The sequence below is a fragment of the Ammospiza caudacuta genome, chromosome 35, assembly GCF_027887145.1.
Source record: "Ammospiza caudacuta isolate bAmmCau1 chromosome 35, bAmmCau1.pri, whole genome shotgun sequence".
Taxonomy (NCBI): Eukaryota; Metazoa; Chordata; class Aves; order Passeriformes; family Passerellidae; genus Ammospiza; species Ammospiza caudacuta.
Window position 1 is genome coordinate 2,341,950 of NC_080627.1, and position 26,959 is coordinate 2,368,908.

The 26,959-nt window shown below is 59.0% G+C and overlaps 4 protein-coding genes across 4 annotated transcripts; 1 reads left to right on the top strand and 3 right to left on the bottom strand.

The window, feature by feature from the left end:
* Positions 1-2,008: 2,008 nt before the first annotated feature.
* Positions 2,009-11,359, bottom strand: LGALS4 (galectin 4). The gene is made up of 10 exons (XM_058822890.1): positions 11,315-11,359; positions 9,989-10,077; positions 8,773-8,974; positions 6,560-6,679; positions 5,618-5,641; positions 4,988-5,032; positions 4,848-4,877; positions 3,861-3,949; positions 2,475-2,646; positions 2,009-2,155 (listed from the first exon to the last, which is right to left on the bottom strand). Exons 1-10 carry the CDS (start codon positions 11,357-11,359, stop codon positions 2,009-2,011), a joined length of 963 nt encoding a protein of 320 aa, XP_058678873.1.
* A 988-nt stretch (positions 11,360-12,347) lies between these two features.
* LOC131570523 (histone H3.3A) lies at positions 12,348-16,175 on the bottom strand. Its single transcript, XM_058822889.1, has 4 exons — positions 16,062-16,175; positions 15,470-15,613; positions 14,220-14,373; positions 12,348-12,726 (listed from the first exon to the last, which is right to left on the bottom strand). The coding sequence occupies exons 2-4, from the start codon at positions 15,595-15,597 to the stop codon at positions 12,598-12,600; spliced, it is 411 nt and encodes a 136-aa protein (XP_058678872.1). The 5' UTR covers positions 15,598-15,613; positions 16,062-16,175; the 3' UTR covers positions 12,348-12,597.
* Positions 16,176-16,700: 525 nt separating this feature from the next.
* Positions 16,701-20,710, bottom strand: SELENOW (selenoprotein W). Its single transcript, XM_058822857.1, has 5 exons — positions 20,679-20,710; positions 19,873-19,897; positions 19,697-19,750; positions 18,843-18,917; positions 16,701-18,747 (listed from the first exon to the last, which is right to left on the bottom strand). Exons 1-5 carry the CDS (start codon positions 20,708-20,710, stop codon positions 18,673-18,675), a joined length of 261 nt encoding a protein of 86 aa, XP_058678840.1. The 3' UTR covers positions 16,701-18,672.
* Positions 20,711-21,396: 686 nt separating this feature from the next.
* Positions 21,397-26,959, top strand: LOC131570519 (gap junction delta-2 protein-like). Its single transcript, XM_058822885.1, has 4 exons — positions 21,397-21,607; positions 23,317-23,482; positions 25,318-25,581; positions 26,579-26,959. Exons 1-4 carry the CDS (start codon positions 21,537-21,539, stop codon positions 26,957-26,959), a joined length of 882 nt encoding a protein of 293 aa, XP_058678868.1. The 5' UTR covers positions 21,397-21,536.

The following is a 26,959-nucleotide window of genomic DNA, read 5'->3' on the forward strand; positions in this document are numbered from 1 at the left end:
GGTAAAACCTGAGATATCTATAAGTGATGGAAGGAATATTTTTGGGGTAAAATGTGAGTGCAGGGTCCCTAAGTTGTATTGGGGCATTTTCCCCGTGTTCACCGTCCTTTTTTATCTCCCCTTTCCCACACTTTTTCTCTCACTTCTTTTCTTTTTTCCCCTCACATTTTCTGTTTTCTCCTGCCCTTTTCCCCTCACATTTTCCTCTTTGTTCCTATCACATTTCCCTCTCTTTCCCCCTCATATTTCCCTTTCTTTTCCCCTCACATTTCCCTCTGTCTTCTCCTCACGATTCCCACCCTTTTCTCCCTTCACATTTCTCTCTTCTCCCCTCGCTTCCCTCCCTTTTCCCCTCATGTTCCCCACCCTTTTCTCCTCACATTTCTCTCTCTTCTTCCCTCACGTTTCCCGCCCTTTTCTCCCTTCACATTTCCCTCCCTTTTCCCCTCACGTTCCCTGCCTGTTTCCCCCTCAAGATTCCCACCCTTTTCTCCCCTCACGATTCTCTCTCTTCTCCCCTGATGTTTTTCCCACCCTTTTCTCCCCTCACATTTCCCTGTCTTCCCCTCCCGTTCCCCCCCACCTTTTTTCTCTTTTTCTCTCTTCTCCTCTCACGTTTCCCTTTCTTTCCCCCTCACATTTCCCTCTGTCTTCTCCTCACGTTTCTTTCCCTTTTCCCCTCACGTTTCCCACTCTTTTCTCCCCTCCGTTCTCCCCTTTTCCCCCTCACATTTCCCTCTCTTTTCCCTTCACACTTCTCTCTCTTTTCCCCTCACATTTCCTCGCCTTTTCTCCCCTCACATTTTCCTCTCTTCTCCCCTCAGGTTCTCCACCCGTTTTCCCCTCACGATTCCCGCCCTTTTCTCCCCTCACATTTCCCCCTTTTTCCCCTCACACTTCCCTCCCTTTTCCCCTCACACTTCTCTCTCTTTTCCCCTCACATTTCCCCCCTTTCTCCCTTCACATTTCCCCCCTTTCCCCCTCACGTTTCCTTCTCTTTTCCTTTCACATTTCCCCTCCTTTCTCCCCTCACATTTCCCTCTTCTCCCCTCACAATTCCCTCTCTTTTCTCCCCTCATGATTCCCTCCCTTTTCTCCCTTCACATTTCTCTCTTCTTCCCTCACATTTCCCTCTTTTCCCCTCACATTTCCTTCCCTTCTCCCCTCACGTTCTCCACCCATTTTCCCCTCACAATTCTCGACCTTTTCTCCCCTCACAATTCCTGCCTTTTTCTCCCTTCACATTTCCCTCCCTTTCCCCTTCACGTTTCTCTCTCTTCTCCCCTCACGTTTGCCTTTTCCCCTCACATTTCCCCTCTTTGTTCCCCTCACATTGCCCTCCCTTTTCCCCTCACATTTCTGTCTCTTTTCTCCTCACATTTCACCCCCTTTTCCCCTCACATTTCCCTTCCTTCTCCCCTCACGTTCTCCGCTTTTCCCCTCGTGATTCCCGCCCTTTTCTCCCTTCACATTGCCCTTTTCTCCCTTCACATTTCCCTCTTCTCCCCTCACGTTTCTCTCCCTTCTCCCTTCATGATTCCCACCCTTCTCTCCTCTCACATCTCACATTCCCTTCTCTTTTCTCCTCACATTTTTCTCTTTTCTCCTCACATTTCTCTCACTTTCCCCCTCATATTTCCCTTCACATTTCCCTCCCTTCTCCCCTCACGTTTCTCTCCTCCCCTCACGATTCCCACCCATTTCTCCCCTCATGATTCCCGCCCTTTTCTCCCCTCAGGATTCCCGCCCTTTTCCCCCTCACATTTCCTTCCCTCTCCCCTCACGATTCCCGCCCTTTTCTCCCCTCATATTTCCCTCCATTTTCCCCTCACCTTCCCCACCCATTTTCCCCTCAGTCTCCCGAGCTGCAGCAGGAACAGCTTTATTGAGGTCAGTGTTTGGAGAGGACATTTGGGGAGCATTTAAGGGGGACATTTATGGGGCAATTACAGGGCAGTTATGGGGTTGTTCCAGGGCACTTATTTTGCAGCGACAGGACACTTGTGGGTCAGAAATGGACATAGGACAGGACCACATCGTCCGTGATCTCCAGCACGTCCACATGGGGCCCGGCTGGCACCCGGTGGTGGAAGTCGAAGAGCGGCTGCCCATTGGCGAACGCCTTGAAGCGATGGTTGCCGCAGCGGATTGAAAGCTGGAGGGGAACGGGGAACAAAGAGGGGGCTGTCACCTCAGAGACCCCCAAAATCATCCCAGAGATGCCCAAAGTCACCTCAGAGACCCTCAAAATCACCTCAGAGACCCACAGAGTCACCCCAAGGACCCCCGAGAGTTACCTCAGAGATCCCAGAGTCACCTCAGATCCCAAATCCCACCCTGTGCCCCCTCCCCAGTACCCCAAATCCCACCCAAACCCCTCTGAGCGCCCCAAATCCCACCCAAACCCACTCTAAGGACCCCAAACCCCCTCCCCAGCACCCCAAACCCCCTCAGGACCCCAGACCCCCTCTCACATCGAAGTAGTGGCCGCGCTGGAAGGGGCTGCAGCAGGGCAGCTCTCTCTCCTCGTGGCCCCAGCCGCCCCCCAGGCAGGAATTCCGCACCACGGCGTCGCCCTCGTCCATCCTCAGGCTCAGGTGCAGCACAATGTCCCCCCCGGGGCCCGCCCGGAGGTTGATGTGGAACCTGGGGGGGATTTTTGGGTGATTTTGGGGGGATGGGGGTGTTTGGGGGGTGTTTGGGGGGGATTTTGGCATGTATGTGGGGCATTTTGGGGTGTTTAGGGGAGGATATTGGGGGATTTAGGGGCGATTTTGGGGTGTTTGGGGGGGATTTTGGGGGTTTTTGGGGAGTTTGGATGTGATTTTGGGGGTGTTTGGGGGGGAATTTTGGGAGATTTGGGGGCGATTTTGGGGTGTTTGGGGAGGATTTGGGGCTGTTTGGAGGGGCTCAGGTGCAGCACAATGTCCCCCCCAGGGCCCGCCCGAAGGTTGATGTGGAACATGGGGGAGATTTTGGGGGGGGTTGGGGCGTTTGGGGTGGATTTTGGGGGGGGATTTTGGGGCGTTTGGGGGTGTTTGGGGTGGATTTTTGGGGGTTTGGGGGCAATTATAGGGGGTTTGGAAGGATTTAAGTGCAGCACCACGTTCCCAGCAGGGCCCACCCGAAGGTTGATCTGGAACCTGGCGGGGTTTGGGAGCATTTTGGGGGGATTTGGGGGCGATTTTGGAGGGATTCGGGGGTGATTTTGGAGATATTTGGGGGTGTTTCGGGGTGTTTGGAAGGTATTTTGGGGAGTTTGGGGATTTTGGAGTGTTTGGAGGGATCTTGGGGGTGATTTTGGGGGGTTTGGGGGAATCTTGGGGGATTTGGGGCGGTTGGGGGGATTCTGGTGGCCCTGGGGTGGTGACGGGGGGGTTTGGGGGGTATTTTAGGATGTTTGGGGGGTATTTCTTGGGGTTTGGGGCATTTGGAGGGAATTTTGGGGATCCTGGGATGGTGACAGGGGTGGTTTGGGGGGCAATTTCATTGGGTTTGGGGGGGATTTTGGGGGGTTTGGTGGGGGTTTGGGGGCATTTTGAGGAGTTTGGAGGTCCTGGGGTGGTGATGAGGGAGTTTGGGGGTGATTTGAGGGGGATTTGGGGGGAATTTGGGGGTGTTTGGGGAGATTTTGGGGTGTTTGAGAGGGATTTCGGGGATTTTGGGGGGTTTGGGGGTCCTGAGGTGTTGACAGAGGATTTGGGGTGGGGGCAAGTCAAAGACGGGGTCTTGTAGAAGATTTTGGGGTGCTGGGGTGGATTTTGGGAGGTTTTGGGATCCTGGGAGAAGTCTGGGGGACACAGACGGCTGTGGGGGGCTCAGGGGGATTTTGGGGAGGGGTCTCTGGGGGTCCCCAGTACCTGTTGGCGTCGTGGGGGACGAAGCCCTTGATGATGATGGTTTTTTTGGGGATCAGCCCCCCTGGGATGGTGCCAATGAAGGGGACGGGCTGGGGGGGCACAAATGGGGGGCTCAGAGTGGGGTGAGACCCCCCGGGACCCCCCAAATCACAACAGATCCCCCAGAACCCAAATCCCACCCTCAGGGACCCCCAAATCCCCCAGACCCCCTCAAATCCCACCCCAACACCCCCCAAAACCCCCCCAGGACCCCCAAATCCCCAAAGTCCCACCCCAACCCCCCCCCAAATCCCTCCTTGAGTCACCCCAAACGTCCCAAATCCCCCCAAACCACCCCAAAACCCCCTTAAGCCACCCCAAAATCCCCCAAATCACCCCAAAACCCCCTGGGACCCCCTTAAGCCACCCCAAATCGCGCCCCCTAAGCCACCCCAAAACCCCCTGGGAGCCCCAAATCCCCCCTAAGTCACCCCAAATCCCCCCTTAAACCACCCCGAACCCCCAAATCCCCCCTTGAACCACCCCAAACCCCCCTCAGCCACCCCAAATCCCCACAAATCACCCCAAAACCCCCTGGGACCCCCAAATCCCCTCTTAAGCCACCCCAAATCACCCCTTAATTCACCCCAAAACTCCCAAATCCCTCCTTCATTCACCCCAAATCACTCCAAAACCCCCTCGGGACCCCCAAATCCACCCCAAAACCCCCTGAGCCCCACCCCAAAATCCCCCAAATCCACCCCAAAACCCCCTGACCCCCACCCCAAAATCCCCCAAACCCCCTTTGAGCCACCCCAAACCCCCCAATCTCCCCTTAAGCCACCCCAAAACCCCCTGGGACCCCCAAATCCCCCCTTGAATCACCCCAAAACCCCCTGGGACCCCCAAATCCCCCCTTAAACCATGCAAATCCCCCCTTAATTCACCCCAAATCCCCCAAATCACCCCAAAACCTCCATGGAACCCCCAATTCCCCCCCAGACTCACCGGGTGCAGGGTCGGGGGCTGCCCCATCATCTGTGGGGGACAATTTGGGGTCCATGAGGGGGGGCCGCACCTGGGGGACCCCCCCAGGGACCCCCCTGATGGGTGAGGGATGAATTTTGGGGGGACCCCTCCCCACTTACCGGCAGGTTACAGTCGGGGTAAATGGGGGTGACCTGGGGGGCGTCCTGAGGGGGGGAAACAGAGGTCATGGGGACCCCAAAATTCACCTGGGGATCCCCAAAATTCACCTGGGGACCCTCAAAATTCACCTGGGAAACTTAAAATCCATCTGGGGATCCCCTAAATCCATCTGGGAACCCCTAAATCCATCTGGGAACCCTCTAAAATCACCTGGGGATCCTCAAAATTCACCTCGGGACCCCCTAAATTCACCTGGGAAACTCAAAATTCACCTGGGGACCCCCAAAATCCACCTGGGGACCCTCTAAAATCGCCTGGGGATCCCCAAAATTCACCTCGGGACCCCCTAAATTCACCTGGGACAACCCAAACCCACCTGGGGATCCCCAAAATCCATCTGGGACTCCCCAAAATTCACCTGGGGATCTCCAAACTCACCTGGGGATCCCCAAGATTCACCTGGGGGATCCCCAAAATTCACATGAGGACCCCCAAAATCCATCTGGGACCCCCCCAAACCCACCTGGGGACCCCCAAACCCACCTGGGGATCCCCTAAATCCATCTGGGGACCCCCCAAACCCACCTGGAGACCCCCCAAAAAATCATGTGGGGACCCCCCAGACTCACCGGGACGCACGGGGGACACGCGCCCTGCAAGGGAAGAGGGGGTGTCAGACGGGAAATTTGGGGTGCAGGGGGGAATTTCGGGGTTCAGTTGTGAAATTTTGGGGTCTAGGGGTGGAATTTTGGGATCCGGAGTTGGTTTGGGGTGCAGGGATCATTTTTGGGGTGCAGATTTTGGGGTTCAGGGCGTTTTTGGGGTCTCACCCCTCCAACCAGCACCGAGGCCGAGAGCGGCTCCAGGTGTGTTTTGGGGCCGTTTTTTGGGGTCCAGGAGCCGTTTTTGGGGCCGTTTTTTGGGGTTCAGGGGGTGATTTTGGGTTCAGGGGTTGTTTTTAGGGTGCAGGGGTCATTTTTAGGGTGCAGGTTTTGGGGTTCAGGGCGTTTTTGGGGTCTCACCCCTCCGCCCAGCACCGAGGCCGAGAGCAGCTCCAGGTGTGTTTTGGGGCCATTTTTTGGGGTCCAGGGGTCGTTTTTGGGGCCGTTTTTTGGGTCCTGTGTTGGTTTTGGGGTCAGGGTCAGTTTTGGGGTTCAGGGCTGATTTTTGGGGTGCCTTTTTTGGGGTTCAGGTCTCACCACTCCACCCAGCACCGAGGCCGAGTGCAGCTCCAGGTAAGGGGGGGTTCCAGGTGTGTTTTGGGGCTGTTTTTTGGCGTCCAGGGGCCGTTTGTGGGGCTGGTTTTAGGTCCAGGGTTATTTTTAGGGTGCAGAGCTGATTTTTGGGGTGCAGATTTTGGGGTTCAGGGAGTTTTTGGGGTCTCACCCCTCCGCCCAGCACCGAGGCCGAGTGCAGCTCCAGGTGTGTTTTGGGGGCGGTTTTTGGGGACACAGGGGCGGTTTTAGGGACACAGGGGTGGTTTTAAGGGCTGATTTTGGGGTCCAGGTTTGTTTTTGGGGTGCAGATCTGATTTTTTGGGGTTCAGGATATTTTTGGGGTTCAGGTCTCACCATTCCACCCAGCACCGAGGCCGAGTGCAGCTCCAGGTCCCCGTCCACGGTCACGGCCGTCACGTGCTCCGGGGGCAGCCGGTGCGGGAGCTCCTCGTAGAAGGTTCCGTTCACCAGGATCTGGGGGGAAAAAGGGGGATCAGGGACCCCAAAATACACCTGGGACACCCCAAAATACCCCTGGGACCTCCAAATGCCCCATTGGGAGCCCAAAATATCCCCGGGATACCCCAAAATATCCCAAGGACACCCCAAAATACCCCCGGGACACCCCAAATACCCCATTGGGAGCCCAAAATGCCCCATTGGGACCCCAAAATATCCCTGGGATACCCCAAAATACCCCCGGGACACCCCAAAATACCCCATTGGGACCCCAAAATACCCCTGGGACACCCCAAATACCCCATTGGGACCCCAAAATGCCCCATTGGGACCCCAAAATATCCCTGGGATACCCCAAAATATCCCAAGGACACCCCAAAATACCCCCGGGACACCCCAAATACCCCATTGGGAGCCCAAAATATCCCTGGGATACCCCAAAATATCTGTGGGTCACCCCAAAATGCCCCATTGGGACCCCAAAATACACCCGGGATACCCCAAAATACCCCAAATACACACCCAGGGACCCCAAAATAGCCTTGAAATCCCAAATACCCACCCAGGACACCCCAAATACCCCACTGGGACCCCGAAATAGCCCTGGGACACCCCAAAATACCCCAAATACACCCCCAGGGACCCCAAATACCCCATTAGAATCCCAAAATATCTGTGGGATACCCCAAAATACACCTGGGAAACCCCAAAATATCCCTGGGACCTCAAATGCCCCATTGGGACCCCAAAATATCCCTGGGACACCCCAAAGTACCCCAAATACACCCCCAGGGACCCCAAAATACCTCTGGGACACCTCAAACAGCCACCCAGAAATCCCAAATACCCCATTGGGACCCCAAATACCCACCCAGGACACCCCAAAATACCCCTGGGACCTCAAAATGCCCCATTGGGACCCCAAAATCTTCCTGGGATACCCCAAAATACCCCTGGGACGCCCCAAATACCCACCCAGAAATCCCAAAATAAACCCAGGACCCCCCAAATCCCCCCTTGGACCCCCCAAATCCCTTCCTAAGCACCCCAAACCCCCCCCAGAGACCCCCTAAATCCCCCCCTTGGACCCCTCAGTTCCCCACCTGGACCCCCCAAATTCTCCCCTGATGACCCTGAACCCTCCCTGGGCACCCCAAGGACCCCCCAAACCTCCCTCAAATGACCCCAAATCGCCCCGCTAAGGACCCCAAATCTCCCCCCAGTGACCCCAAATCCCCCCTAGGACACCCCAAATCCCCTCCCAAGGATCCTAAGCACCCCCAAATTCCCCCAGGGACCCCCCAAACTCCCCCCTAAGGATTCCAAATCCCCCCAAACCCCCCAGAGACCCCCCCAGACCTCCCCCCAGTCACCCCAAATCCCCACAAGGACCCCCTAAATCCCCACCTAAGGACCCCAAATCTCCCCCCAGTGACCCCAAATCCCCCCTTAAGGACCCCAGATCCCCCCAAAATCCCCCCCTAAGGACCCCCCAGGGACCCCTGAGACCTCCCCCCAGTCACCCCAAACCCCTCTAGGATCCCCCAAATACCCCCAGGGACTCCCCAGATCCCCACCTAAGGACCCCAAATCTCCCCCCAGTGACCCCAAATCCCCTCCTAAGGACCCCAGGGACCCCTGAGACCTCCCCCAATCATCCCCAATCCCTCCTAAGACACCTCAGACCCCCCCAGAGGACCCCCCAAATCCCCCCAAGGACGCCCCAAACCCCCTCTTAAAGATCCAAAATCTTCCCTCAGTGACCCCAAATCCCCCAGGGACCCCAGAACCTCCCAGGGACTCCTCAACCCCCCCCCCAAGGACCCCTCAAATCCCCCCCCCAACGACCCCAAAGCCCCCAAATCCCCTCCTAAGGATCCCAAACCCCCCAAGGACCCCCCAAAACCCCCCCAGGACCCCTCCCCATACCCGGTAGCCCTCGGGGGTGACACTCATGACCATCTCGAAGGGTCTCCCCATTCCTTTAAGGACCCCCCAAATCCCCTCCTAACGACCCCAAATCTCCCTCCAATGATCCCAATTTCCCCCCTAATGACCCCAAAGCCCCTGAATGCCCCCCCAGAGACCCCCGGGACCCCTCCCCATACCCGGTAGCCCTCGGGGGTGACACTGATGATCATCTCGAAGGGGGTCCCCGGGCACAGGGGGTGCAGGTCCCGTCTCTGCTCGTCCCCCCAGCTCCCCCCGCGGCGGCTGTTGAGCACCGAGACCCCAGACCCAAATCGGGGATTGACGTGCAGGGCGATGTCGGCGTCCTCGTGGGGACCCATGGCCAGGTTAACGTGGAACCTGGGGACAGGAACGTCGCCTCAGTGTCACCTCAGTGTCACCTGTGTGTCACCCAATGTCCCCCCCGAGACCCCAGCCCCAAATCGGGCATTGATGTTCTGTGTCCTCATTGGGGACCCATGGCCAGGTTAACGCGGAACCTGGGGACAGGAACGTCACCTGTGTGTCACCTGTGTGTCACCTGTGTCAACTCAGTGTCACCCCAGTGTCACCCAATGTCACCCAATACCCTCCCAGTCCCTCCCAGTCCCTCCCAGTCCCCTCCCAGTCCCTCCCAGTGCCCCAATTCCCCCCAAATCCCCCCCAAAATGTCCCCACTTCCCTCCCAATCCCCTCCCAGTCCCTCCCAGTCCTTCCCAGTCCCTCCCAGTGCCCCCCAATCCCATCCCAGTCCCTCCCAGTCCCTCAAATCCCCCCTTAAATGTCCCCAAATCCCCTCCCAATCTCCCCAAATTCTCTCCCAGTCTATCCCAGTTTATCCCAGTCCCTCCCAGTCCCCTCCCAATCCCCTCCCAGTCCCCCCCAGTCCCTCCCAGTCCCTCCCAGTCCCTCCCAGTCCTTCCCAGTCCCTCCCAGTGCCCCCCAATCCCATCCCAGTCCCTCCCAGTCCCTCAAATCCCCCCTTAAATGTCCCCAAATCCCCTCCCAATCTCCCCAAATTCTCTCCCAGTCTATCCCAGTTTATCCCAGTCCCTCCCAGTCCCCTCCCAATCCCCTCCCAGTCCCCCCCAGTCCCTCCCAGTCCCCCCCAGTCCTTCCCAGTCCCTCCCAGTGCCCCCCAATCCCATCCCAGTCCCTCCCAGTCCCTCAAATCCCCCCTTAAATGTCCCCAAATCCCCTCCCAATCTCCCCAAATTCTCTCCCAGTCTATCCCAGTTTATCCCAGTCCCTCCCAGTCCCCTCCCAGTCCCTCCCAATCCCCTCCCAGTCCCCCCCAGTCCCTCCCAGTCCCCTCCCAGTCCCCCCCAGTCCCTCCCAGTCCCTCCCAGTTTATCCCAGTCCCCCCGGCATTACCGCTCCGCCTGCGCTCTCACCACGCCCTGCACGCTCACGGCCATGCCCGGCCAGAGCCCCCCGGGCACCGGGGCCACGTAGGGCAGGGGCTGGGGGGCACAGAAACGGGGGGTCAGGGGGGCACAGTGGGGACAGGGACCCCCCGAAATGGGGACAGGGGGACCCGAATGGGGACAGAGACCCCCCGAAATGGGGACAGGGACCCCAAAATGGGGACAAGGACCCCCCGAAATGGGGACAGGGACCCCAAATGGGGACAGGGACCCCCCAAAATGGGGACAGGGGGGTCCCGAATGGGGACAGGGACCCCCCAAAATGGGGACAGGGACCCCAAATGGGGACAGGGACCCCGAAATGGGGGCAGGGGGTCCCGAATGGGGACAAGGACCCCCCAAAATGGGGACAGGGGGTCCCGAATGGGGACAGGGACCCCCCCAAAATAGTGACAGGGGCTGGGGGGGGCACGGAAACGGGGGTCAGGGGGGCACAGTGGGGACAGGGACCCCCCCGAAATGGGGACAGGGACCCCAAATGGGGACAGGGACCCCCCGAAATGGGGACAGGGGGGCCCGATGGGGACAGGGACCCCCCGAAATGGGGACAGGGACCCCCCGAAATGGGGACAGGGGGGTCCCGAATGGGGACAGGGGGGCCCGATGGGGACAGGGACCCCCCAAAATAGTGACAGGGGCTGGGGGGGGCACGGAAACGGGGGGTCAGGGGGGCCCGATGGGGACAGGGACCCCCCCAAAACCCCCTCCCCCCGGTTTTTGGGGTCAGGGGGTCCCCAAATGGCACCAGGGACCCAAAATGGCACCGGGGACCCCAAAATGTCCCCAACAGGGGGTCAGGGACCCCCCAAAATGGCTCCAGGGGCCCCAAAATGGTGACAGGGACCCCCCAAAACCCCCTCCCCCCGGTTTTGGGGTCATTGGGACCCCAAATGTCCCCACAAGGGGGACAGGGACCCCAAAATGGTGACAGGGACCCCCCAGACCTTTTCCCACCTGGTTTTTGGGGTCAGGGGGACCCCAAATGTCCCCAGGGACCCCAAAATGTCCCCATCAGGGTGACAGGGACCCCTCCCCAATCCCTCCTCATTTTCAGGGTGCCCCCAGCCCCATTTCGGGGTGACAATGACCCCCAAATGTCCCAGAGACCCCTTCCAAAACCCCTTCCCCCCATTTTTTGGGGTGACAGGGACCCCAAATGTCCCCAGCAGGGTGACAGGGACCCCAAAGTGTCCCTCCCAAGGACCCCCCAATGTCCCACAGACCCCCCCAGCCCCATTTCGGGGCGCCCCCTCCCCATTTTCGGGGTACCCACCGGGTTGTAGTAGGACTGGTACCCGGGTGGGGGCACGAACGCCATGGTGGGGTGGCAGCGGTGACAAAGAGGTGACAACGAGGTGACAACGGTGGCACAGGTGGCACCGGGGTCCCTTTATAGCCCCGGGGCCCCCCCAGTTCCTGCCCCTCCCAGGGCGGGGTCCGGACGTTGATAAGGGACTGATAAGGGACATTGTGGGGGGGGTTGGGGACATTGGGGACACTGGGGACACACCTGGCACAGGTGGCACCGCCCGGCCTGGACTCTGCCCCGGGTGGGGACAGCGGGGAGGGGACAGCGGCGACCTTGGGACACCTGGTGGCACTTTGGGGACACTTCCTGACCCCTGGTGGCACCCTGGGGACACCCCCAGACCTTTGGGGACACCCCCAGAGCCCTGGTGGCACCTTGGGGACACCTTGGGGACCCCTGGAGGGGTGGTGGCACCTTGGGGACACCCCCAGAGATTTTGGGGGGAGGGAATGAAAAAAAAAAAAAAATCCCGAATTTTCCGTGGGATTTTCTCTTTATTCCAACAGGGCAGCACCGACATCCCCCCAAAATTCCCATTTTTTCCCCCCCAAAATTCCCCATTTTCCTGCCCCCCCCAAAAATTCCCGTTTTTCCCCGAAAAATTTCCTGTTTCCCCCCCAAAGTTCCCATTTTCTTCCCCCCAAAGATTCCCATTTTCTGCCCCAAAAAATTCCATTTCTCCCCCCCAAAAATTCCCATTTTCCTCCAAAAAATTTCCCAATTGCTCCCAAAAATTCCCAATTTTTTCCCCCAATTTCCCCCCCAAAATTCCCATCTTTTCAAAAAAAAAAAATCCCATTTTTTTCCCAAAAAAACCCAGTTTTCCCCCCAAAAATTCCCGTTCTCTCCCCCAAAAATCCTGTTTTTCCCACAAAAATATTCCCATTTTCCTCCAAAAAATTTCCCATTTCCCCCCCCCAAAATTCCTCTTTTCCCCCAAAAATATTCCCACATCCCCCACAAAAATATTCCCAGTTCTTCCCCTGAAAAATTCCCATTTTTTGCCCCAAAAAATTCCCGATTTTTCCCCCCCAAAAATTCCCATTTTTTGCCCAAGGAATTCCCGTTCCCCCCCAAAAAACCCTCGCGTAGAAAAACGTGGAACCCCCAATTGTACAAAAACGGGAGGAACCCGCCCCAAACTCGCGGCGCTCCGGGATCCCGGAAACTCCCGGAATTCCGAGAATCCCGAAATTCCCGAGATTGCCGGGTTTGCCCGAATCTGGGGGAATTCTCCCCGGCCGCGCTCAGGCGCGCTCGCCGCGGATCCGCCGCGCCAGCTGGATGTCCTTGGGCATGATGGTGACGCGCTTGGCGTGGATGGCGCACAGGTTGGTGTCCTCGAACAGCCCCACCAGGTACGCCTCGCTCGCCTCCTGGGGACAGGTAAGGGACACAGGTGTGTCATCCATGGCGTCACCTGTCCGTCTGTCCCACCCCCGTGTCCGTCTGTCCCGCCCCCGTGTCCCCGTGTCCTCCAAGAGCCCCACCAGGTACGCCTCGCTCGCCTCCTGGGGACAGGTAAGGGACAGGTGTGACACAGGTGTGTCACCCATGGCGTCACCTGTCCGTCTGTCCCACCCCCGTGTCCGTCTGTCCCGCCCCCGTGTCCCCGTGTCCTCCAAGAGCCCCACCAGGTACGCCTCGCTCGCCTCCTGGGGACAGGTAAGGGACAGGTGTGACACAGGTGTGTTACCCATGGCGTCACCTGTCCGTCTGTCCCACCCCCGTGTCCGTCTGTCCCACCCCCGTGTCCTCCAAGAGCCCCACCAGGTACGCCTCGCTCGCCTCCTGGGGACAGGTGTGACACAGGTGTGTCATCCATGGCGTCACCTGTCCGTCTGTCCCACCCCCGTGTCCGTCTGTCCCACCCCCATGTCCCCGTGTCCTCCAACAGCCCCACCAGGTACGCCTCGCTCGCCTCCTGGGGACAGGTGTGACACAGGTGTGACATTCACAGGTGTGTCATCCATGGGGTCACCTGTCCATCTGTCCCACCCCCATGTCCCCGTGTCCTCCAAGAGCCCCACCAGGTACGCCTCGCTCGCCTCCTGGGGACAGGTAAGGGACAGGTGTGACACAGGTGTGTCACCCATGGCGTCACCTGTCCGTCTGTCCCACCCCCATGTCCCCATGTCCTCCAACAGCCCCACCAGGTACACCTCGCTCGCCTCCTGCACAGGTAAGGGACAGGTGTGACATTCACAGGTGTGACATTCACAGGTGTGACATTCACAGGCGTGTCCCAGGTGTGCCCAGCTGTCCCCAGGTGTGCCCCAAGTGTATCCAGGTGTGTCCCTCACCTGTCCAGGTGTGTCCCTCGTGGTGGTGCTCTGGAAGCCACACCTACATGTCCTTATTTGGGTGTAGCCACACCCACAATTCCCTTATTCGTGTTTAGCCACACCCACTTTCTCATATTTGGAGTAGCCACACCCACAATTCCCTTATTTGGGTGTAGCCACACCCACACTCCCTTATTTGGGTTTAGCCCCGCCCACAATTCCCCTATTTGGGCTGTCACTGTTGGTACCCAGGTGTGTCCCAGGTGTCCCCAGGTGTGTCCCTCACCTGTCCCAGGTGTGTCCCTCACCTGCAGCGCCCCGATGGCAGCGCTCTGGAAGCGCAGCTTGGTTTGGGGCTGTCCCTGTCAGTACCCAGGTGTGTTCTAGCCCTGCCCAGCTGTCCCCAGGTGTGTCCCCAGGTTTCCCTCACCTGCCCAGGTGTGTCCCTCACCTGCAGCGCCCCGATGGCGGCGCTCTGGAAGCGCAGGTCGGTTTTGGGGTGTCGCTGTCCCAGTTCGGGCTGTCCCTGTCAGTACCCAGCTGTCCCCAGGTGTGTCCCTCACCTGCCCAGGTGTGTCCCTCACCTGCAGCGCCCCGATGGCGGCGCTCTGGAAGCGCAGGTCGGTTTTGAAGTCCTGCGCGATCTCCCGCACCAGCCGCTGGAACGGAAGCTTCCGGATCAGCAGCTCCGTGGATTTCTGATAGCGCCGGATCTCGCGCAGCGCCACCGTCCCGGGGCTGGGGACGCACACGCGGGGACATTGGGGACACTGACGCTCACCTGTGTCCCACCTGTGTCCCTGTCACACACCTGTGTCCCCTCCCTGCCACTGTCACCCACCTGTGTCACCCCCATCGCGCAGCGCCACCGTCCCGGGGCTGGGGACGCACACACGGGGACATTGGGGACACTGATGGGACACCCCCAGGGGCTGACGCTCACCTGTGTCCCATCTGTGTCACTCCTGTGTCCCACCTGTGTCACTGTGATCCTCCCGTGTCCCCTCCCTGTCCTTATGACCCACCTGTGTCCCACCCATGTCCCTGTCACTCACCTGTGCCATCCCCTTTGTCCCCTCCCTGTCCCTGTGTCCCACCTGTGTCACTGTCGCCTCCCTGAGCCTACGTCCCACCTGCGTCCCCCCTCTGTCCCTGTCACTCACCTGTGTCCCCTCCTTATCGCTGTGACTCACCTGTGTCACTCCTGAGACCCGCCTGTGTCGTTGTCACCCACGTGTGGCCCTGTGTCCCACCTGTGTCCCCTCCGTGTCCCAGTGTCCCCAGTATCCCCCAGTCCCTCCCAGTGTCCCCAGTCCCTCAGTGTCCCTTCAAGTATTCCCAGTATCCCCGGTCCCCCCAGTATCACCCCCGGTTCCTCCCAGTCCCCCCCAGTCTCCCCAGTTACCGGTAGCGATGCGGTTTCTTGACACCCCCAGTTCCCCCAGTCCCTCCCAGTTTCGCCAGTCCCTCCCAGTATCCCCAGTCCCTCCCAGTCCCTCCCAGTATCCCCAGTCCCTCCCAGTCCCTCCCAGTGTCCCCAGTCCCTCCCAGTCCCTCCCAGTATCCCCAGTCCCTCCCAGTCCCTCCCAGTATCCCCAGTCCCTCCCAGTCCCTCCCAGTATCCCCAGTCCATCCCAGTCCCTCCCAGTATCCCCAGTCCCTCCCAGTATCCCCAGTCCATCCCAGTCCCTCCCAGTATCCCCAGTCCCTCCCAGTCCCTCCCAGTATCCCCAGTCCCTCCCAGTATCCCCAGTCCCTCCCAGTATCCCCAGTCCCTCCCAGTCCCTCCCAGTATCCCCAGTCCCTCCCAGTCCCCCCCAGTCTCCCCAGTTACCGGTAGCGATGCGGTTTCTTGACGCCCCCCGTGGACGGCGCGCTCTTCCGGGCCGCCTTGGTGGCGAGCTGCTTGCGCGGCGCTTTGCCGCCGGTGGATTTCCGAGCCGTCTGCTTGGTGCGGGCCATCCCGGGCCGTCACAGCCTGAGCGCGGGGAGAGAAACGAGGGAAAAAAACGGGAAAAACGGGAAAAACCGGGAGAGAGGGCCGCGCGCGGCCTACGCGACTACAACTCCCAGCAGCGCCCCGCGCCTCGTCACGTGATCGTTTCCCAGCGCCTGATTGGTTGAGCGTGACGCAGGCGCGACCGCGAACTACAACACCCAGAAACCTCCGCGAAGCCCCCGCTGATTCGCCGGGGCGGCGGCGCTCACGCGCCCTGCCTTTGATAGACGTGCCTCGCGGCCAATCACGTCGCGGCCCGCTGGCCAATCAGCGCCCGGCACCGCACGGAAGGCGGGACTAAGGAGCAGCGTCTCCTCAGGCGACCCCGGCCCCCCCCCCACACCTCCCCCGGTACCGGAGCCTTCCCGGTGCTTCCCCCCCACCGCTCCCCGGTACCGACCCCCGACCGCCGCCGCGCCCCCGGTACCTGCGAGCGGCGCTGGCGGCGGCGCTGGAGCCGTGCGGGTCCCGCGGTGCAGCTGCGGCGGCTTCGATCTCCCCCTTCCCGCCTTTCCCGGCAGAAAATGGCGGGTCCCGGCTGAGGGCGGTTCCCGTCGTGCCCCGCGCGCGGCGGGGCGGGAACGGGGGGGGTCGGCTGAGGTGAGGCCGCGCCGCCATCTTGGGCGCCGTGAGGGCCTGAGGGGATCCCGGAGCTTTTTCCGCCTCAGAATTCCATCATTTGATAAATTCCATAATTACTGTAATTTCCATAATTTCCCAACTCTGGGATGTTCTGTTTGGGGGGGTTTAGGATAAAGGACAGAGTTTGGGAGACCTTGGAGTGAGGCTGCGCCGCCATCTTGGGCGCCGTGAGGGGCCTGAGGGGATCTGGGAGATTTTTCCACCTCAAAATTCCATAAATTCTATAATTTCCCAACTCTGGGATGTTCAGTTTTGGCGTTTAAGAAAGAAAATAGAGTTTGGAAGAGCTGGGAGTGAGGCATCATTTCCCTTTTCCCATGAAAACACTCAATAGGATCCCAAAAAAACCCCACAAAACCAATAAAAAACCCCCACAAAACCAACCAAAAAAAACCCCAAAAAATCCATAAAACCAACCAAAACCTTCTTGGTTTTCCATCTTTTATTCCCAAGAGGAGCAAGTCCCCGATTGAATTATTTTTAGGATTAAGTAAGTGGATGACACTTTGAAAAACTCAAAGTGTGTTGATCCCAAAAAACCCTCAAACAAACCCCAAAACCCCAAACCAAATCCATCCTTTTATTCCCAAAATGAACAATTTCACAATTCCACAAATCTGGTTTTTAGGATTAAGCAATAAAAAGGAATTTTAAAGAGCACATCCCCCATCCCTCCTCCCTCAGCTCCTCCTAAAACCACTTAAAACCAAAACCAGCCCAAATCTGGCTCAAATTTTGGATCTTTTATTCCCAAAAGGCCACAAAATGGAGGGTGAAGAACAAATAAATGAGGAAATAATAAAATAATTGAGTATTTTCAGTGGTTTAAAAGAGTTTTTCCCATTTTCCAGCCTGTCAGGGAGAGTTCTGTGGAAGGAAAATCCCAAAAAAAGCCGAATTTGGCCCAAAAGGGCGAAGGCAGCTCGGGGAAAGGAGGAGCCGGAGCCAGGGGAAGGATTTGGGGGTAAAAAAGGGAATTTTGGGGAGAGGGAAAAGATTTTGGGGTGGGATAGGAAGGGTTTGGGGCGGAATGAAATATTTAGGGTGGGATTTGGGGTGAAATCTGAGGGGTTTTGGGTGGGATTTGAGGGTTTAGGGCGGAATGAAGGGATTTAGGGTGGGATTTGGGGGATTTTGAGTGAAATTTGAGGGATTTAGGGCAAAATTTGAGGGTTTTGGGTGGAATCTGAGGGGCTTTGGGTGGGATTTGAGGGGTTTGGGGTGAAATTTGAGGGATTTAGGGTGGGATTTTAGGGGTTTGGGGTGGAATGAAGGGATTTGGGGTGAAATTTGAGGATTTAGGGTGGGATCAGGGTGGGCTCAGAGGGATTTAGGGTGGGATTTGAGGATTTAGGGTGGAATCTGAGGATTTAGGATGGGATTAGGGTGGGCTCAGAGGGATTTTGGGGTGAAATTTGAGGATTTAGGGCGGGCTCAGAGGGATTTGGGGTGGGATTTGAAGGGTTTAGGGTGGAATGAAGGGATTTTGGGGTGAAATTTGAGGATTTAGGGTGGGATTTAGAGGGTTTAGGGTGGGCTCAGAGGGTTTAGGGTGGAATGAAGGGATTTTGGGGTGAAATTTGAGGATTTAGGGTGGGCTCAGAGGGTTTAGGGTGGAATGAAGGGATTTTGGGTGTGATCTGAGGGGTTTTGGGTGGGATTTGGAGGATTAGGGTGGGCTCAGGGTGGGATTTATGGGATTCTGGGTGGGTTTGGGGTGGGCTGTGCCGCCCCCAGCCCCATTTCCCCCCCGTGCGGGGTCAGGGCAGCGCCCGGTGCCGGCGGCGTTTCGGCGATTCCCGTCATGGAGCGCGGGGGGGGCGGGGCTGGGGGGGCAGCGCTGTCGCGACATGTCCCGATGGCGGCGGATATCCGGCGATAGCTCGCGATATATCGTGATATCTCCTGATGTATTGTGATATCTGGTGGTATCTCCTGATATCTCCTGATGTATCGTGATATCTGGTGGTATCTCCTGATATCTCTCAATATATCGTGATATCCAGCGATATCTCCAAATACCTCCTGATATATCACAATATCTGGTGATATCTCCTGATATCTCCCAATATATCACAATATACAGAAATATATCCCAATATCACCCAATAAATGGCAAGATCCATCAATATCTCCCAATATATCGCGATATAGCCACCGACATCTGGCGCTGTATCACAATATTCATTGATATTCCCCGATATATCCGCCGACATCAATCGATGTCTCCCGATATATCGGGATATATCCGCCGATATCTGGCGCTATATCACGATATTCACTGATATTCCCCGATATATCGCGATATCCCGCGATAACCCCCGATACTGTGCAATATCTGCCAATATCTCGCGCTCTATCGTGACATGTCGCGACAGCACCCCCCCTAGCGGGGCCTAGGCCAGGCAGGACTCGATGGCGGCCACGATCTTGAGCAGTTTGGGGTCGCTGTCCACGAAGCCATCGCCGTTCTGGGGAGGGGGACGCCCCAAAATTGGGGATGGGGACCCCAAAACTGGGACAGGGACCCCAAAATGGGGGGGTGGGGTGGGGGAGGGGCACGCACCTTTTTGGAGTGGACCAGGTGTCCCCCCACGGTCACCTCAAACCATCCCGTCACCTCCGGGGTGCCCTGGCCAGTCTGGGGGTGAGGGGGGGGGGGCAGCTGAGACACCCCAAAATCCCCCCTGGGACCCCACCCCAAAAAACCCCCAAAAATCCCCCCAAAATCCCCTCTGGATTCCAGCCCAAAAGCCCCCAAAAATCCCCCTAAAACCCTCTGGATCCCCCCCCAAATCACCCCTGGGGACCCCACCCCAAAAAATCCCCAAAAATCCCCCTAAAATCCTCTGGATCCCCCCCAAAATCACCCCTGGGGACCCCACCCCAAAAAATCCCCCCAAAATCCCCTCTGGATTCCACCCCAAAAACCCCCCTAGGGACCCCACCCCAAAAAAACCCCCAAAATCCCCCCAAAATCTGCCCTGGAGACCCCACCCCAAAAATCCCAAGGTTCCCCCCAAAAATTCTCTGGATTCCACCCCAAAAAACTCTGAGATCCCCCCCAAAATCCCCCCTGGGACCTCGTCCCAAAAAAATCCCAAAAATTCCCCCAAAATCCCCCCTGGGGACCCCACCCCAAAAACCCCAAAAATCGCCCCAAAATCCCCCGAGACCCCACCCCAAAAAATCCCAAGGTTCCCCCCAAAATCCTCTGGGTTCCACCCCCAAATTTGGGGACCCCAGCCCCAAACCACCCCAGACCCTCAAAACTTGGGGACCCCAGACCCAAATCACCCCAGACCCCCCCAAATTTGGGATCCCCCAGAACCCCAAATTTGGGGACCCCAGCCCCAAACCACCCCAGACCCCCCCAGATTCGGGGACCCCCGCCCCAAATTTGGGGACCCCCCGCCCCACCACGTCCAGGGCTCCCGGGAAGCGCCGCTCCAGCTCCTGCTTCAGTTTCACAAACTGCAATTTGGGGAGGGGGCTCCAATGGGGAGGGGGCTCCCCACGGATATTTTGGGGTGTTTTCCCCCCCCCGGGAATTTGGGGAGGGGGCGTCAGAAAAGGGAGGTGGGGGAGGGGCTCACCTTGGGTTTGTAGCCTCAGGCTCCGCTGGGGGATGGGCAGTGGGGGGGGGGGGTTAAAATGGGACCCCCGACCCATTTTAGGATTGGGGACCCCCCCCCGCCCAGAACTGGGGATAAACCCAGAATTGGGGACCCCCACCCAGAATTGGGGAGACCCCTGGAATTGGGGACCCCCACCCAGAATTGGGGACCCTCACCCAGAATTGGGGACCCCCACCCAGAACCGGGGACCCTCACCCAGAATTGGGGACCCCCATCCAGAACCGGGGACCCTCACCCAGAATTGGGGACCCCCATCCAGAACCGGGGACCCTCACCCAGAACTGGGGACCCTCACCAGAACCGGGGACCCTCACCCAGAATTGGGGACCCTCACCAGAACCGGGGACCCCCATCCAGAACCGGGGACCCTCACCAGAATTAGGGACCCTCACCCAGAATTGGGGAGACCCCTGGAATTGGGGACCCCTCCCAGATTTTGGGACCCCCCATCCAGAATTGGGGACCCTCACCAGAATTGGGGACCCTCAAACAGAACCGGGGACCCTCACCCAGAATTGGGGACCCTCACCAGAACCGGGGACCCTCACCCAGAATTGGGGACCCTCACCCGGGACTGGGGACAAACCCAGAACTGGGGACACGCCCCCCAGGATTAACGGCACCCACCCCCCCAGAATTGGGGCCCCCCCCCCAGGATCAGGGACCCCCCCCCCCCCCCCATAACTGGGGACCCCCCCAGGATCAGGGACCCCCCCCCCCCCCCCCATAATTGGGCCCCCCCCCAGTTTGGGCCCCCCCGGTACCAGTAAAGGACATGGACTCGGAGCGGCGCCATGGCGGCAACTGCGCATGCGCCGGAGGGGCGGGACCAGCGAAACCAGTATGGGACCAGTGAGACCAGTGCGGGACCAGTGAAACCAGTATGGGACCAGTGAGACCAGTGCGGGACCAGCGAAACCAGTGCGGGACCAGTGAGACCAGTACGGGACCAGTGAGACCAGTGCGGGACCACCGAAACCAGTATGGGACCAGTGAGACCAGTGCGGGACCAGTGAGACCAGTGCGGGACCAGCGAAACCAGTGCGGGACCAGTGAAACCAGTACAGAACCACCGAAACCAATACGGGACCGCTGAAACCAGTACGGGATCACTGAAACCAGTACGGGACCACTGAAACCAGTACGGGACCAGTACGGGAGCAGTGAAACCAATTCCCAGTCCCTCCCAGTTTATCCCAGTCCCTCCCAGTTTATCCCAATCCCCTCCCAGTTTATCCCAATCTCCTCCCACTCCCTCCCCAGCGTCCCCAGCGCTCCCAGTCCCCTCCCAGTTTATCCCAATCCCCCTCCCAGTCCCTCCCAGTCCCTCCCAATCCCCTCCCAGTCCCTCCCAGCCCCTCCCCCCGTGTCCCCAGTGCTCCCAGTCCCCTCCCAGTCGCTCCCAGTCCCGCCCCTCCCCTCCCCCAGCGCTCGGATGGATCCCGGGGTTCCGCTGGATCCGCCCGATCCCGGGGGGCGGGGGGGGCGCGGGGGGCGCCGCGCCTGAACCGGGGGGTCCCGGGGGGGTCCCGAGGGGTCCCCGAGGGGTCCCGGGGGGGTCCCGGAGGTTCCCGGGGGTCTCGGGGTTCCCGGGGGGTCCCGTTGCCCCCCGGGCCGGAGCCATGGGCGAATGGACCATCCTGGAGCGGCTGCTGGAGGCGGCGGTGCAGCAGCACTCCACCATGATCGGCAGGTCAGAGACCCCCGGATCCTCCCCCAATCCCACCCGCGAGACCCCCAAATCCACCCCAAAATCCACCCCCGAGACCCCAAATCCACCCCCGGGACCCCAAATCCATCCCTAAATCCACCCCTGGACCCCCGGATTCACCCCAAATCCATCCCCGGGACCCCAAATCCACCCCTGGACCCCCAGATCCTCCCCAAAATCCACCCCTGGACCCCCAGATTCACCTCAAGTCCATCCCCGGGACCCCCGGATCCACCCCCGGGACCCCAAATCCACCCCAAATTCCCCCAGGGATCCCCTAAATCCTTCCCAAATTCCCCTGGGGACCCCCAAATCCCCCCCCGGGACCCCTGAATCCACCTCAAATCCACCCCAAATGCCCCCGGGTCCCCACCTGGGACCCCCTAAATCCACTTAGATCCCCCCTGGGACCCCCAAATCCATCTGGAATCCCCCCAAATCCCTCCCCCCCCCCCCCCTCCAGGACCCAAAATTCCCCTCCCAAACCCCCAGGACCTCCCCCCCGCCGCTGTCCCCTCCTCGTTGTCACCTCCCCTCGGGCAGCAGGTGACACTGGCGTGACACTGGTGACACTGGAGTGACACTGGAGTGGCACTGGTGTGACCCGGGTGGGACTGGGGGGCACAGGTGTGACCCAGGTGTGCCCAGGTGGCCCCAGGTGCGCCCCAGGTGTGCCCAGGTGGCCCCAGGTGTGCCCAGGTGGCCCCAGGTGACCCTGGTGGCTCAGGGCCGCCCACGGTCCCTGCGGCAGCACCAGCACGGCCACGTGGCGCTGGCCAGGTGAGCCCAGGTGACACCGGGAACGGCCAGGGGAGACCTGGGCTGGCCCAGGTGAGCCAGGCTGGGGAGGGGGACAAGGCCACGTGGGACCCACCCAGCCCCAGGTGTCACTCTGGTGTCACCCCAATCCCCCAGGTGCCACCCAGGTGTCACCCCTGGTGCAGACCCCTCCCCACCACACCTGTCCCTGTCCCTGGATCCTGCTGACCACGGTGGTCACTCTGCTGTCCTTGTCCCTGTGTCCGTTTCTGTGACCCTGCTGACCCTGCTGGTCACTCCCTGTCCCTTCTGGTCATTCCCTGTGTCCATTTCCCTGACCCTGCTGGTCATTCCCTGTCCCTGCTGGTCACTCCCTGTCCCTGCTGGTCATTCCGTGTCCATTTCCCTGTCCCTGCTGGTCACTCCCTGTCCCTGCTGGTCATTCCCTGTGTCCATTTCCCTGACCCCGCTGGTCATTCCCTGTCCCTGCTGGTCACTCCCTGTCCCTGCTGGTCATTCCCTGTCCCCGCTGGTCATTCCGTGTCCATTTCCCTGACCCTGCTGGTCACTCCCTGACCCCGCTGACCATGGTGGTCACTTTTCTGTCCCCTCCCCAGCATCCTGCTGACGGTGGTGGTCACTCCCTGACCCCGCTGGTCACTCCCTGACCATGCTGACCACGGTGGTCACTTTTCTGTCCCCTCCCCAGGATCCTGCTGAGGGTCGTGGTCATTCCCTGACCATGCTGACCCCGCTGACCATTCCCTGTGTCCATTTCCCCTCCCCAGGATCCTGCTGAGGGTCGTGGTCATTCCCTGACCATGCTGACCATGGTGGTCACTTTTCTGTCCCCTCCCCACGATCCTGCTGAGGGTCGTGGTCATTCCCTGACCATGCTGACCACGGTGGTCACTTTTCTGTCCCCTCCCCAGGATCCTGCTGACGGTTGTGGTCATTTTCCGCATCCTGATCGTGGCCATCGTGGGCGAGACGGTTTACGAGGACGAGCAGACGATGTTCATGTGCAACACGCTGCAGCCGGGCTGCAACCAGGCCTGCTACGACAAGGCCTTCCCCATCTCGCACATCCGCTACTGGGTACGGCCGCAGCGAGGGGCACGGGAACCGAACCAAAACCCGGAGCGCAAAAACAAAAATTACAGCTCGAAATCGGAACCCAAAAACCGAAAATCAGAACCCAAAAACAAAAGTCAGAACCAAAAATCAGACCTCAAACCAAAATCCAGAGCCCAAAAACAAAAACTACAGCTCAAAACCAAAAATCAGAACTCAAAACCGAAAATCGGAACCCGACACCAAAAATCAGAACCCAAACCAAAAACCAGAACACAAAAATAAAAATTACAGCTCAAAACCAAAAATCAGAACTCAAAACCAAAAATCAGAACCCAAAACCAAAAATCAGAATCCAAAACCAAAAACCAGAACCCAAAACCAAACATCAGAACCCAAACCAAAAATCAGAACTCAAAACCAAAAATCAAATCCCAAAACTTTGGTGAAAATTATAAAAAAATGTTCATTCCAGTGCTGGACGCACGTGGGAATCGTTCCCCTAAAATGAAATGTGGGAATTGGAAATTTCAGGTCCCTTTTTATCTCCTTCTCAAATCCACCTGCACACAATTTCACATCTTCAAAATTCCTCATCTTCAAAATTTCACATCTCCAAAATTTCACATTTTTAACATTTCACATCTCCAAAATTTCCCATTTTCATTGTTAGGAATTTCCTGTGACTTTTGCTGCTGGTTCTTCTTTACCAGAGAGAATCCCTGGGTCGGGCTGAGCCGCTCTCGCAGCAGATTCTGTGTCCCTGACCCTGCTGGTCACTCCCTGTCCCTCTGTCCATCCCCAGGACCCTGCTGGTCACTCCCTGTCCCTGCTGGTCACTCCCTGTCCCTCTGTCCATCCGCAGGACCCTCATGGTCACTCCCTGTCCCTCTGTCCATCCCCAGGACCCTGCTGGTCACTCCCTGTCCCTCTGTCCATCTCCAGGACCCTGCTGGTCACTCCCTGTCCCTCTGTCCATCTCCAGGACCCTGCTGGTCACTCCCTGTCCCTCTGTCCATCCCCAGGACCCTCATGGTCACTCCCTGTCCCTCTGTCCATCTCCAGGACCCTGCTGGTCACTCCCTGTCCCTCTGTCCATCCCCAGCACCCTCGTGGTCACTCCCTGTCCTTCTGTCCATCCCCAGCACCCTTGTGGTCACTCCCTGTCCCTCTGTCCATCCCCAGGACCCTCATGGTCACTCCCTGTCCCTCTGTCCATCTCCAGGACCCTGCTGGTCATTCCCTGTCCCTCTGTCCATCTCCAGGACCCTGCTGGTCACTCCCTGTCCCTGCTGGTCACTCCCTGTCCCTCTGTCCATCCCCAGGACCCTCATGGTCACTCCCTGTCCCTCTGTCCATCCCCAGGACCCTGCTGGTCACTCCCTGTCCCTGCTGACCCTGCTGGTCATTCCCTGGATTCTCGTGGTCACTCCCTGTCCCTCTGTCCATCCCCAGGACCCTGCTGGTCACTCCCTGTCCCTCTGTCCATCCCCAGCACCCTCGTGGTCACTCCCTGTCCCTCTGTCCATCCCCAGGACCCTGCTGGTCACTCCCCGTCCCTCTGTCCATCTCCAGCACCCTGCTGGTCACTCCCCGTCCCTCTGTCCATCCCCAGGACCCTCGTGGTCACTCCCTGTCCTTCTGTCCATCTCCAGCACCCTGCTGGTCACTCCCTGTCCCTCTGTCCATCCCCAGGACCCTGCTGGTCACTCCCCGTCCCTCTGTCCATCCCTCAGGCCGTTTCTCCGCGCTCAGGCTCTGCAGCCAGCCCGCACGCCGATCCCCCGCGCTCCGGGACGTGAATTCCGCTCAAACCCGAACGGGTTTTTTATTTTTACCCCGGGTTCTTTGCGCCGCAGGTGTTCCAGATCATCCTGGTGTGCACGCCCAGCCTGTGCTTCATCACCTACTCGGTGCACCAGGCGGCCAAGCAGCGCGAGCGCCGCTGCTCCTTCCTGCAGCCGCTGCTGGAGCCGCGCCGGCCGCGCCCCAACGGCGGCCTGGGCGCCGAGGGGGTGCCCAAGGAGGAGCCCCCCGAGCTGGGCGCGGCGGCACCGAGGGCGGCGGCGCGCGGCGCCAAGGGGAAGCGGCAGGAGGGCATCTCCAGGTTCTACGTCATACAGGTGGGTGAAGCGGGGGAAAACGGGTGGAAAAAACCCTAAAAATACAGGTAAAAAAAAAACCCTAAAAATATAGAGGCAGAAGTAGAAATAAGTAAAAATGTAAATAATAAAAAATAGAGGTGTAAAAACACCTGGTGGGGTGCCCAAGGAGGAGGTGGGCATGGCACCGGTGAGGGCACCGGCACGTGGCGCCAAGGGGAAGCGGCAGGAGGGCATCTCCCGCTTCTACGTCATACAGGTGGGTGAAGCGGGGGAAAACGGGTGAAAAAAAAAAAAAAAAAAAAACCCTAAAAATAGAGGTTAAAAAATATAGAGGCAGAAGTAGAAATAAGTAAAAATATAAATAGTTAAAAAATAAGAGGTGTAAAAACACCTGGCGGGGTGCCCAAGGAGGAGCCCCCTGAGGTGGGGATGGCACCGGGGAGGGCGGCGGCGCGCAGCGCCAAGGGGAAGCGGCAGGAGGGCATCTCCCGCTTCTACGTCATACAGGTGGGTGCACAGAGGTGTCCATTTTGTGGCAATTTTGTGCCCAGGTGGTGTTCAGGAACGCACTGGAGATCTCCAGCCCCTCTCACCTGTCCCTCTGTGCCCAGGTGGTGTTCAGGAACGCGCTGGAGATCCCCAGCCCCTCTCACCTGTCCCTCACCTGTCTCTCTGTGCCCAGGTGGTGTTCAGGAACACCCTGGAGATCCCCAGCCCCTCTCACCTGTCCCTCACCTGTCTCTCTGTGCCCAGGTGGTGTTCAGGAACGCGCTGGAGATCCCCAGCCCCTCTCACCTGTCCCTCTGTGCCCAGGTGGTGTTCAGGAACACGCTGGAGATCTCCAGCCCCTCTCACCTGTCCCTCACCTGTCTCTCTGTGCCCAGGTGGTGTTCAGGAACGCGCTGGAGATCCCCAGCCCCTCTCACCTGTCCCTCTGTGCCCAGGTGGTGTTCAGGAACGCGCTGGAGATCCCCAGCCCCTCTCACCTGTCCCTCACCTGTCCCTCTGTGCCCAGGTGGTGTTCAGGAACGCGCTGGAGATCGGCTTCCTGGGCGGGCAGTACTTCCTGTACGGTTTCAACGTGCCGGCCATCTTCGAGTGCGACCGCTACCCGTGCGTCAAGGAGGTGGAGTGCTACGTGTCGCGGCCCACCGAGAAGAGCGTCTTCCTGGTGTTCATGTTCGCCGTCTCGGGCGTCTGCGTGCTGCTCAACCTGGCCGAGCTCAACCACCTGGGCTGGCGCAAGGTGCGCGCCGCCGTCCGCGGGGCCCGCGCGCGCCGCAAGAGCCTGGGGGACGCGCGCCGCAGGGAGACGGCGGCGGGGACGGGGACGGCGGGGACGGGAACGGTGCCCGCGCTGGGCAGGACGCAGAGCAGCGAGTCGGCCTACGTGTGA